At 39.4% G+C, this 13397-nt stretch overlaps 1 protein-coding gene across 8 annotated transcripts in view; it reads right to left on the bottom strand.

Moving 5' to 3' along the window:
* Nucleotides 1-13397, bottom strand: part of AKAP9 (A-kinase anchoring protein 9) — a 176721-nt gene that overhangs the window by 58864 nt on the left and 104460 nt on the right. For all 8 annotated transcript variants that reach the window (XM_063636347.1, XM_063636350.1, XM_063636348.1 and 5 more), the window contains one exon: nucleotides 2452-2684. In XM_063636347.1, coding sequence (XP_063492417.1) covers nucleotides 2452-2684 — 233 coding nt within the window. The remainder of the gene's footprint in view (nucleotides 1-2451; nucleotides 2685-13397) is intronic.

Genomic DNA, 13397 nt, shown 5'->3' on the forward strand with positions numbered 1-13397 from the left:
TCTTGAAGTTATTTCACAGAGGGCCTATAACCTGCAAACATTACCCTGACAGAGCCTAGACCAATGCTAAGCATACTGGGGACAATACTTGAAGGCAAAATGTGTTTCAGTGTTTTGATTACAGTTATATTTCAAACACAACAATGACAAAACAAAATCTTAACTTACACTACTGTTTCATCCTCAGATTCCTTTTTTTGAGAAAATATAGAAACATGTAGCTTTGATGTTGTAATTCTTAAAAACAAGTATTAGGAAGCCCATAAAAATTTCTTACAGTGAAAATAATTCCATGGGAATAAATTACATTAATTTATTCCAAGGCCTAGGGGAATCTCTTGGTAAATAACCTCCTATGGCTCTAAATAATACTTCTGGATTCTGGAAAACTTTAATTGCTGAAAAACATTCCTAAAGAAGAGAATGGTTTTGATTTCTACCTGATCCAGGAGTCTAGAATCTGTGAAACCATACTCTCAAAGATAACATTTCTGCAGAACCACAAAGAGACTACTGAATAAGGATTCTGTTAAAGAGATTACCTCTCTAAGGGCCTTATGACAGTCTCTTAAGCATTCTTTTTCATACTATCATGAAAGCTATCCCAACCAGTAGGAACCTAACAATAAAGTGAACACAGGCCTGATTGTACGGTAGCCTGTCGAAGCAAAAGAGACGTAAAACCATTGTAATAAATGTATTATAATATGGACTTGGACATACCACTGGGCAAGTTACCCCTCAAATCAAATATCTAAAGTAAATAACTCCTATAATAGAGGTTATGAAATCACCCAATCAGCCTATAAGGCAGATACTTGTCCAGTGCCCTGATATTCAAAAATTTTGCCCGTGAATGACTCATCTTAAGCATCTTAAGCATCAAGTCCTATAGTAAACTTTACTTGGTCCCCACCATACTCTAATATGTCAGATGCTGCTCTCTTCTCTGGTCTCAGAGTATCCTGTACAAAGCTATTTTCCTGAATTTCTCTTTCACTGAAAACGCAAAGATAGTACAGCATGCCTCCCAGCTGTTTTACATTTTGTTATAATAAGTGAAAAAAAAATGAAGGTTAAAGGGAAGTATACTATTATAAAGTAGGACCAAATAATGACACGTTGAAGAGGAAAGTGGAATATAAGTTATTTCACAAAGATATTACACATTATTCTGTGTCAATCTGTTAAAAATATTCATCCAGGTTCAACATAGTTTTAGTTATTAATTAATAAGACTATTCTGAAGAAACTAATGGCTTTAAACATCTATCCATGGAAGATTTGAATTCATTTAAAAGAAAGTTTTTAAAAACGCCTACTCCCAATGCTGAAAAATATTATTCACTTAAGAAATACCTCCATTTTTATAACTTTTTATACCTAATGCCAACAACTAGTTTAACATTTTATATAAAAGATGTTAGTAGAGTGCTTCAAAATTAAGCCAGAGAACAATGTGAACATTATACTAATAATCCACAGATTAGTGGTTCTCAAACTTTAGTGTGAACCAGAATCATATAAAGGACTTATTAAAAACACAGGTTGCTGGGCCCTCAATTTCAGTAGGTCTGGGTGGGGCCTAAGAATTTATATATTGAACACATCACCAGGTGATGCTGATATTGCTGGTTATGGGCTGCACTTTGAGAAGTCTCTGCTGTAGGGTTACTGCTCTACACAAAGCTTTTGTGACCCATTCAGTGATATTTAGATTACCACAATACAGAAGAAGCTAAATAACACAGTGTGGATTTAGTATTCAACAAATTGGGAAAAATCTGGAAAATGCCATGGTCAGACTCCTACTGTACTTCACTACCTGGTCACATAAGCAGACGGCTGCTATGAGCCGTGGTCTTGGCCTGGGGAAGTGAATGTTTCAGGGGGAGCCCACATGCTTGACTATTGGCAGCATTAACAAATTTTGGAGAAGTTTCTCTCTAGTAGCCTGTTAAGAACAAGTAGCCTATTGGAACCACTGACCACTTCCGATTTATTTAACATTTTTCACGTTGCTTATCAAAAGACAAATACTATGTTGCATTAACTAAACTGCTCATAATTTACAATGGTATCAAGTAGTAGCAACAGCATTAACACTGGCTGAGATCCAGGTCAAAAGTACTTAATAGCAGTTAAGAAACAAAAAGTATTAACAGTTGTTTTCATATATGAAAGTACAAATCACAAAATTAAATATTAATATACCCGAAATAAGCAAAAACCAAAACAAAACAAAAGCAGGATCATGTAGGAATTCAGTATAGAATCACTTCTACTATACAATTTTCATACAACCAAAGGGATAATTAAGATGCATATGCATTCAAGCTTTGAAAATGCCAAACGGCTATCCATGAAAATATTGAAATTAGCTCAGTCGAGAGAGTGGGATAGTATATTGTACTTCAAACTCAGTACATATTAGCAATATAAGGAGGTTACCTGACTGCTAGTTTCACCTATGGCTTCTAGGAGTTTTTCAACTGCTGCTTGTAGTCGAGAGCTAATGTTCAGCATAAGTTCTTCATTTTCAGGGTCTATTTCAGTTCCAGCAAAACCACTCCTCACGAGTCGTTGTGACAGCTCTGTTCCTTCCTCAGTTACTTTTGACCACATGTTAATGTCATTTCTTGGCATATCACTTCCAGAATAAGAGGGAATGGATTCATCTGTAACTAGAATAACAGTGTTTTAAAGCATAAAGCAATTATAATAATCATAATTTTTTAAAGTTATGAAACAACATCAAACTAAACTGGAAATCAAGGAAATTGTAAGGTATTTTAAAACAATATTGCAACCAAACAAATAAAATACGCAAATATAGGGTATAATATTATTCAATAACCAAGCAAAAGAATGAGAAACGGGGGGGGGGGTGGGGGGGGTGGAGCCAAGATGGCTGAATAGGAACAGCTCCGGTCTACAGCTCCCAGCGTGAGCGATGCAGAAGATGGGTGATTTCTGCATTTCCATCTGAGGTACTGGGTTCATCTCACTAGGGAGTGCCAGACAGTGGGCGCAGGACAGTGGGTGCAGTGCACTGTGCGCAAGCCAAAGCAGAGCGAGGCATTGCCTCACTCAGGAAGCGGAAGCGCAAGGGGTCAGGGAGTTCCCTTTCCTAGTCAAAGAAAGGGGTGACAGATGGCACCTGGAAAATCAGGTCACTCCCACCCAAATACTGCGCTTTTCCAACGGGCTTAAAAAACGGCACACCAGGAGATTATATCCCGCATCTGGCTTGGAGGGTCCTACGCCCACAGAGTCTCGCGGATTGCTAGCACAGCAGTCTGAGATTAAACTGCAAGGTGGCAGCGAGGCTGCGGGAGGGGCACCCACCATTGCCCAGGCTTGCTTAGGTAAACAAAGCAGCCGGGAAGCTCAAACTGGGGGGAGCCCACCACAGCTCATGGAGGCCTGCCTGCCTCTGTAGGCTCCACCTCTGGGGGCAGGGCACAGACAAACAAAAAGACAGCAGTAACCTCTGCAGGCTTAAATGTCCCTGTCTGACAGCTTTGAAGAGAGTAGTGGTTCTCCCAGCACACAGCTGGAGAGCTGAGAACGGGCAGACTGCCTCCTCAAGTGGGTCCCTGACCCCCAAGCAACCTAACTGGGAGGCAACCCCCAGGAGGGGTAGAGTGACATCTCACACGGCTCGGTACTCCTCTGAGACAAAACTTCCAGAGGAATGATCAGGCGGCAGCACTGGCAGTTCATGAAAATCTGCTGTTCTGCAGCCACCGCTGCTGACACCCAGGCAAATAGGGTCTGGACTGGACCTCTAGCAAACTCCAACAGACCTGTAGCTGAGGGTCCTGTCTGTTAGAAGGAAAATTAACAAACAGAAAGGACATCCACACCAAAAACCCATCTGTACATCACCATCATCAAAGACCAAAAGGAGATAAAATCACAAAGATGGGGAAAAAACAGAGCAGAAAAACTGGAAACTCTAAAAAGCAGAGTGCCTCTCCTCCTCCAAAGGAACGCAGTTCCTCACCAGCAACAGAACAAAGCTGGACGGAGAATGACTTTGACGAGTTGAGAGAAGGCTTCAGACGATCAAACTACTCCGAGCTACAGAAGGAAATTCAAGCCAAAGGCAAAGAAGTTAAAAACTTTGAAAAAGAATTAGATGAATGTATAACTAGAATAACCAATACAGAGAAGTGCTTAAAGGAGCTGATGGAGCTGAAAGCCAAGTATCGAGAACTACGTGAAGAATGCAGAAGCCTCAGGAGCCGATGCGATCAACCGGAAGAAAGGGTATCAGCGATGGAAGATGAAATGAATGAAATGAAGTGAGAAGGGAAGTTTAGAGAAAAAAGAATAAAAAGAAACGAACAAAGCCTCCAAGAAATATGGGACTATGTGAAAAGACCAAATCTACGTCTGATTGGTGTACTTGAAAGTACGGGGAGAATAGAACCAAGGTGGAAAACACTCTGCAGGATATTATCCAGGAGACCTTCCCAAACCTAGCAAGGCAGGCCAACATTCAGATTCAGGAAATACAGAGAACGCCACAAAGATACTCCTCGAGAAGAGCAACTCCAAGACACGTAATTGTCAGATTCACCAAAGTTGAAATGAAGGAAAACATGTTAAGAGCAGCCAGAGAGAAAGGTCGGGTTACCCACAAAGGGAAGCCCATCAGACTAACAGCTGATCTCTTGGCAGAAACTCTACAAGCCAGAAGAGAGTGGGGGCCAATATTCAACATTCTTAAAGAAAAGAATTTTCAATCCAGAATTTCATATCCAGCCAAACTAAGCTTCATAAGTGAAGGAGAAATAAAATACTTTACAGACAAGCAAATGCTGAGAGATTTTGTCACCACCAGGCCTGCCCCAAAAGAGCTCCTGAAGGAAGCACTAAACATGGAAAGGAACAACCGGTACCAGCTACTGCAAAATCATGCCAAATTGTAAAGACCATCAAGGCTAGGAAGAAACTGCATCAACTAACGAGCAAAATAACCAGCTAACATCATAATGACAGCATCAAATTCACACATAACAATATTAACTTTAAATGTAAATGGACTAAATGCTCCAATTAAAAGACACAGACTGGCAAACTGGATAAAGAGTCAAGACCCATCAGTGTGCTGTATTCAGGAAACCCATCTCATGTGCAGAGACACACATAGGCTCAAAATAAAAGGATGGAGGAAGATCTATCAAGCAAATGGAAAACAAAAAACGGCAGGGGTTGCAATCCTAGTCTCTGATAAAACATACTTTAAACCAACAAAGACCAAAAGAGAAAAAGAAGGCCATTACATAATGGTAAAGGGATCAATTCAACAAGAAGAACTAACTATCCTAAATATATATGCACCCAATACAGGAGCACCCAGATTCATAAAGCAAGTCCTGAGTGACCTACAGAGAGACTTAGACTCCCACACAATAATAATGGGAGACTTTAACACCCCACTGTCAACATTAGACAGATCAACAAGACAGAAAATTAACAAAGATACCCAGGAATTGAACTCAGCTCTGCACCAAGTGGACCTAATAGACATCTACAGAACTCTCCACCCCAAATCAACACAATATACATTTTTTTCAGCACCACACCACACCTATTCCAAAATTGACCACATAGTTGGAAGTAAAGCTCTCCTCAGCAAATGGAAAAGAACAGAAATTATAACAAACTGTCTCTCAGACCACAGTGCAATCAAACTAGAATTCAGGATTAAGAAACTCACTCAAAACTGCTCAACTACATGGAAACTGAACAACCTGCTCCTGAATGACTACTGGGTACATAACGAAATGAAGGCAGAAATAAAGATGTTCTTTGAAACCAACGAGAACAAAGACACAACATACCAGAATCTCTGGGACACATTCAAAGCAGTGTGTAGAGGGAAATTTATAGCACTAAATGCCCACAAGAGAAAGCAGGAAAGATCCAAAATTGACACCCTAACATCACAATTAAAAGAACTAGAAGAGCAAGAGCAAACACATTCAAAAGCTAGCAGAAGGCAAGAAATAACTAAAATCAGAGCAGAACTGAAGGAAATAGAGACACAAAAAACCCTTCAAAAAATTAATGAATCCAGGAGCTGGTTTTTTTTTTTTTTTTGAAAAGATCAACAAAATTGATAGACCACTAGCAAGACTAATAAAGAAGAAAAGAGAGAAGAATCAAATAGATGCAATAAGAAATGATAAAGGGGATATCAGCACCAATCCCACAGATATACAATCTACCATCAAAGAATACTACAAACACCTCTATGCAAATAAACTAGAAAATCTAGAAGAAATGGATAAATTCCTCGACAAATGCACCCTCCCAAGACTAAACCAGGAAGAAGTTGAATCTCTGAATAGACCAATAACAGGTTCTCAAATTGTGGCAATAAGTAATAGCTTACCAACCAAAAAGAGTCCAGGACCAGATGGATTCACAGCCGAATTCTACCAGAGGTACAAGGAGGAACTGGTACCATTCCTTCTGAAACTATTCCAATCAATAGAAAAAGAGGGAATCCTCCCTAACTCATTTTATGAGGTCAGCATCATCCTGATACCAAAGCCGGACAGAGACACAATCAAAAAAGAGAATGTTAGACCAATATCCTTGATGAACATTGATGCAAAAATCCTCAATAAAATACTGACAAACCAAATCCAGCAGCACATCAAAAAGCTTATCCACCATGATCAAGTGGGCTTCATCCCTGGGATGCAAGGCTGGTTCAACATATGCAAATCAATAAATGTAATCCAGCATATAAACAGAACCAAAGACAAAAACCACATGATTATCTCAATAGATGCAGAAAAGGCCTTTGACAAAATTCAACAACCCTTCATGCTAAAAACTCTCAATAAATTAGGTATTGATGGGACGTATCTCAAAATCATAAGAGCTATCTATGACAAACCCACAGCCAATATCATACTGAACGGGCAAAAACTGGAAGCATTCCCTTCGAAAACTGGCACAAGACAGGGATGCCCTCTCTCACCACTCCTATTCAACACAGTGTTGCAAGTTCTGGCCAGGGCAATCAGGCAGGAGAAAGAAATAAAGGGTATTCAATTAGGAAAAGAGGAAGTCAAATTGTCTCTGTTTGCAGATGACATGGCTGTATATCTAGAAAACCCCATTGTCTCAGCCCAAAATCTCCTTAAGCTGATAAGCAACTTCAGCAAAGTCTCAGGATACAAAATCAATGTGCAAAAATCACAAGCAGCCTTATACACCAGTAACAGACAGAGAGCCAAATCATGAGTGAACTCCCATTCACAATTGCTTCAAAGAGAATAAAATACCTAGGAATCCAACTTACAAGGGATGTGAAGGACCTCTTCAAGGAGAACTACAAACCACTGCTCAATGAAATAAAAGAGGATACAAACAAATGGAAGAACATTCCATACTCATGGGTTGGAAGAATCAATATTGTGAAAATGGCCATACTGCCCAAGGTAATTTATAGATTCAATGCCATCCCCATCAAGCTACCAATGACTTTCTTCACAGAATTGGAAAAAACTACTTTCAAGTTCATATGGAACCAAAAAAGAGCCCGCATCGCCAAGTCAATCCTAAGCCAAAAGAACAAAGCTGGAGGCATCATGCTACCTGACTTCAAACTGTACTATAAGGCTACAGTAACCAAAACAGCATGGTACTGGTACCAAAACACAGACATAGATCAATGGAACAGAACAGAGCCCTCAGAAATAATGCCGCATATCGACAACTATCTGATCTTTGAGAAACCTGACAAAAACAAGAAATGGGGAAAGGATTCCCTATTTAATAAATGGTGCTGGGAAAACTGGCTAGCCATATGTAGAAAGCTGAAACTGGATCCCTTCCTTACACCTTATACAAAAATTAATTCAAGATGGATTAAAGACTTACATGTTAGATCTAAAACCATTAAAACCCTAGAAGAAAACCTAGGCATTACCATTCAGGACATAGGCGTGGGCAAGGACTTCATGTCTAAAACACCAAAAGCAATGGCAACAAAAGCCAAAATTGACAGACGGGATCTAATTAAACTAAAGAGCTTCTGCACAGCAAAAGAAACTACCATCAGAGTGAACAGGCAACCTACAAAATGGGAGAAAATTTTCACAACCTACTCCTCTGTCAAAGGGCTAATATCCAGAATCTACAATGAACTCAAATTTACAAGAAAAAAACAACCCCATCAAAAAGTGGGTGAAGGATATGAACAGACACTTCTCAAAAGAAGACATTTATGCAGCCAAAAAACACATGAAAAAATGCTCATCATCACTGGCCATCAGAGAAATGCAAATCAAAACCACAGTGAGATACCATCTCACACCAGTTAGAATGGCCAACATTAAAAAGTCAGGAAACAACAGGTGCTGGAGAGGATGTGGAGAAATAGGAACACTTTTACACTGTTGGTGGAACTGTAAACTAGTTCAACCATTGTGGAAGTCAGTGTGGCGATTCCTCAGGGATCTAGAACTAGAAATACCATTTGACCCAGCCATCCCATTACTGGGTATATACCCAAAGGACTATAAATCATGCTGCTATAAAGACACATGCACACGTATGTTTATTGTGGCAGTATTCACAATAGCAAAGACTTGGAACCAACCCAAATGTCCAACAACAATAGACTGGATTAAGAAAATGTGGCACATATACACCATGGAATACTATGCAGCCATAAAAAATGATGAGTTCATGTCCTTTGTAGGGACATGGATGAAACTGGAAGTCATCATTCTCAGTAAACTACCGCAAGGACAAAAAACCAAACACCACATGTTCTCACTCATAGATGGGAATTGAACAATGAGAACTCACGGACACAGGAAGGGGAACATCACACTCCGGGGACTGTTGTGGGGTGGGGAGAGGGGGGAGGGATAGCATTAGGAGATACACCTAATGCTAAACGACGAGTTAACGGGTGCAGCACACCAACATGGCACATAGATACATGTGTGACAAACCTGCACATTGTGCACATGTACCCTAAAACTTAAAGTACAATAATAAAAAAATGAATGAGAAATGTTATGCTTATAGGAATTTGCAGAAATTGATCATTTGGGCAATTCAGTATTTTTTTCTTTGATAAAAACTTCTAAGATACCTTTCAACAGAAATTTACTACATGCCCACCATGTGTAGTTTGCTAAGTAATAGGGACATACAGGTGACAAGATCTGGCTCCAATCCTCGACGACTTTACAATGTAATGAGGAAACACATAAACAATCACAAGAAAAGAAAGGCATTGTGCAGTAGGCCATTTCAAGTGTACAGAGGGATAGAAATAAGTGCTTGAATTTGTTGGGAGCAGACTGACTTTTGAGCCTGCATTGGGAGTACAGGATAGAAATAAGTGCTTGAATTTGTCTGGTGATGACTAACTTTTGGGCCAACATTGGGCAATATCATCTGCTCTGGCTACACAGTAAAAGGAACTGAGATCATTTTGTTGCTTGCTACTGTTTTAAGAGGAATACTGGGATAAGATTAGACTGATGAGCAGGTCTAATTTAACTTTGGACATTGTTATCCACATTACCCACACTATTCTTATTTCTTATGTAAAAAAAAATGAGTTTGCATGGGTAGAAGATAAGCTTTCCAAGTACTTTCTCTAGGCTGTAATAAAAGCACAGGCTGTTCACCACTGCCATTAAATACCCATTTGTGGCAGATGTTACAACTCAACAGTGAAGTTTCCTGAAGAGGCATTGCCTATTCTTTTATTACATGTAGTACGTATTTGTTATCAGTAACTGTACAAAGTTAACCAATTAAAGCAGAGGAAATCTTCATGTATCAAGTGCTTGGAATAAGCATTCAGTTTGACACATTCACTCAAAATACGAGCTACTTATTAGAACTTGTCTTGCTAAAGTAGCTGGTGCCATATTGAGTTTTCTTAATCTATGTAGTAATGACATCAGATACAGCTTCAGACGCAAGATCTGAATTCAGCACAATTCCATATTCACTAAACATGTCCCCTTTGTAAGTCACTGGCTGTAGAGCCCAAAACTGCATTTTAGGGCATGATTTTAAATGTTTGCCATTATATACAGGTTTATCTAATTCTTAAGGTAACAGTAAATACAACTTTCACTTTGTATTTTTATTCCCCAAAGTAAAAAACACGTCAGCTACACTGGTACTTATTTATATTACTCCATGTGCTCAAAATTGAATGCCGTGAAAATATTTAGAAGTGCAAGATAATCTTGGAATTTATAGCGTCTTTATGTGAGAAATTAAATGCATTCTAGTAACATTTTCTTTCTCATGGATACAGAAATGTGAGGCAAAGGAACAGTGTGATATGATGGGAACGCTAGGCTTTTTAGGGCAAAGGGACATGGAGAAGTAGTGATGAGGCAGGTGAGAGAGCTAAAAGAAGGTAGCTGGAAAGTAAGCTGGATTCAAGTTGTAAATGGTCATAAACTTTATAGGAACCTTAGGGGTTTTGCTATAAACAAATGGAAAGAGTAAATCATATTTTGAATAAGAAGATAATATCAAATATGTGAATCAGGAAGCAAATTGTAGCAATGCAGAGGTAAGTTAAAGGAGAAAAAATTGAGAAAGAGCACAGGTTGGAGAAGACAATGTAGAATAAGACAAGGAAAGAAGATATGCATAAGATGAGTCTGGGCTTCCAGCTGAGATAATTCTTGGGTGACAGAGAAATCATTAAGAAAAATACTAAAAAATCAGGAAAAAGTATACAGAGTAGGGATGAAAAATGATTAGTCTTAAGTGTTAATAGGATTTGTGAATGAGTCAACTGTTGGAATTTTGGGTCTGCAATGACTTAGGAGTTATTTGTAGAAAGGTGAGAGTTGAAACCTTGAAGTAGATACATTTGTCCTAGGAGTAATATTTAGTGAGAGAAGGAAGACAAAGTTGAAGCCTCTGCATATCACAATCTAACAAAAGAACCTGTGTTAAAAAATATCAGAGAGAGGCAGGAGAGAGATGTTCCAGCAGACAAAAAGAGACGGCTTCAAGACACTTTAGTAATGTTATTTGTCTAGAAAAACAAACAAGACAACGACTGGGAAGATGCTATGGAGACTCCTGTGTTTACCAGCCTTGATTTCTATTCCTGCAGTACCAAAGCTGCTCTCTCAGAGGACAACACTGACCTCCCAGTTGTCAAATCAGCTGGGCACGGTGGCTCATGCCTGTAATCCCAGCACTTTGGGAGGCCGAGGCAGGCAGATCACGAGGTCAGGAGTTCAAGACCAGCCTGGCCAATATGGTGAAACTCCATCTCTACTAAAAAATACAAAAAAAAATTACAAAAACACAAAAATTAGCCGGGCATGGTGGCACGTGCCTGTAGTCCCAGCTACTTGGGAGGCTGAGGCAGGAGAATCACTGGAACCCAGGAGGTGGAGGTTGCAGTAAGCCAAGATTGTACCACTGCACTCCCGCCTGGGCGATAGAGCGAAACTCCGTCTCAAAAAAAAAAATAAAAAAAAGTTTGCTGAAATTTACCTTGAGCAGGGAACAAAGGTGAGAAAATTCAACACTTCTTAAATTTTTAAGGCAGTATGAAGATGGTCTAATGTTTTGGGTTATAGAGAAGGAATCAACATGAAGAAAAGACTGAAGGTATGGTGTATTAGATGGGAGCAAATCTCAAGCACAAAATACAGAGGGTGCGTAAAAGTGACTTATAAAAGGCCTCTGGCTTTTTAAAGCCAAATGGCTAATTTTTAAAAATAGACATTAAAGTACCTAGAAAAGGCGAAGACGTCAACTAGCTTAAGGCATTTTCTTAATAACATTTTGAAGGTATAAACAATCTGAAATAATCTGAATTATGTTCCAAGAAAAAACCGAATTTAAAAAAATCCTATAAAATAGAAATATGAGAAAGACATCAAGCTTAAGCTTTATTTATTTATTTATTTATTTTTATTTTTATTTTTTGAGACGGAGTCTCACTCTGTCACCCAGGCTGGAGTGCAGTAGCTGGATCTCCGCTCACTGCAAGCTCTGCCTCCGGGGTTCACGTCATTCTCCTGCCTTAGCCTCCCAAGTAGCTGGGACTATAGGCACCCACCACCATGCCTGGCTAATTTTTTGTATTTTTAGTAGAGATGGGGTTTCACTATGTTAGCCAGGACGGTCTCGATCTCCTGACCTCATGATCCACCCGCCTCAGCCTCCCAAAGTGCTGGGATTACAGGCGTGAGCCACTGTGCCCGCCCCTAAACTTTATTTTTAATAACTAGTCTTGGAGGGAAAAATTCAGAGGATAATATAGATTAGCAGGGGAACTTCACATGATGCCAATAATAATCTTAGAATGTCCAGTTTGGTAAATATAATCATTTCAAATTGGTGAACCTCTTGGATTTATGTCTTAAAACATAGTAAATGATGATTATTCAAGTCCTTTAGTTATTAACTTTATGGATTATAACATGTTCATTCCCTGACAGATAACGATAAACTTCTCAGGTTAAAGCGGGATAGGCAATATGATAAAGCCTTCTCTGCCCCAAAGGCTCTCTGAATCTCTATGGCTCCAGTGGAAACCACTAGGCTTTAGTCTGATCCTGGTATCTGACAGTTGAGAAAACTGTACTGAAGCCCTGGGAGACTTAAGAGGTTTGCCCAATATCACGGTGGGCTAGAAAAAAAAAAAAAAAAGCCTTCTGATTAGTGCAGTGGTGGGATCTCAGCTTACTGCAACCTCCACCTCCCAGGTTCAAGCATTCTCCTGCCTCAGCCTCACGAATAGCTGGGATTACAGGTATGCGCCACCACACCTGGCTAATTTTCATATTTTTAGTAGAGACGGGGTTTCACCATGTTGGCCAGGCTGGTCTTGAACTCCTGACTTCAGGTGATCTGCCCGCCTTGGCCTCCCAAAGTGTTGGGATTACAGGCATGAGCCATGACTCTCAGCCCCTAGAGCATTCCTTCTGTAAGATCGCATTTCTCCAAAAGGAGGCAGCAGCAAACAAGATTCCATCCCTGGCCTCCTATGGGAGAGGTGAGCATAAAACCACTGAATCATCACAGTGAAGACCTAAAGGAAATTTTTTTTTCAACATAACCTGGGGAATTCACTTTTATGAACTGATCTAATATTCATTCAGGTTTAAGTAATTTTATGTTAGCTCAAATTTTCCCTTCAGTTTAATAAACTAGGTTACTCTTATGAGGAAGCAAATATTAGCAACTTTATTCTTTACTTTTTGAGTGTTAACAAGTCCATACATGTTTAAAATCGAAACAAGTTCAGACCTGAAGGCTGAAAATACATCACAAGTGTTAAAACAAAAAGTCATATATGAAAACTGAAAAGCAAAAGTTGCTTTGCAATTAGACTGATTTAATTTTTTTGT

The sequence above is a fragment of the Symphalangus syndactylus genome, chromosome 3 (assembly GCF_028878055.3).
Source record: "Symphalangus syndactylus isolate Jambi chromosome 3, NHGRI_mSymSyn1-v2.1_pri, whole genome shotgun sequence".
NCBI classification, from domain to species: Eukaryota; Metazoa; Chordata; class Mammalia; order Primates; family Hylobatidae; genus Symphalangus; species Symphalangus syndactylus.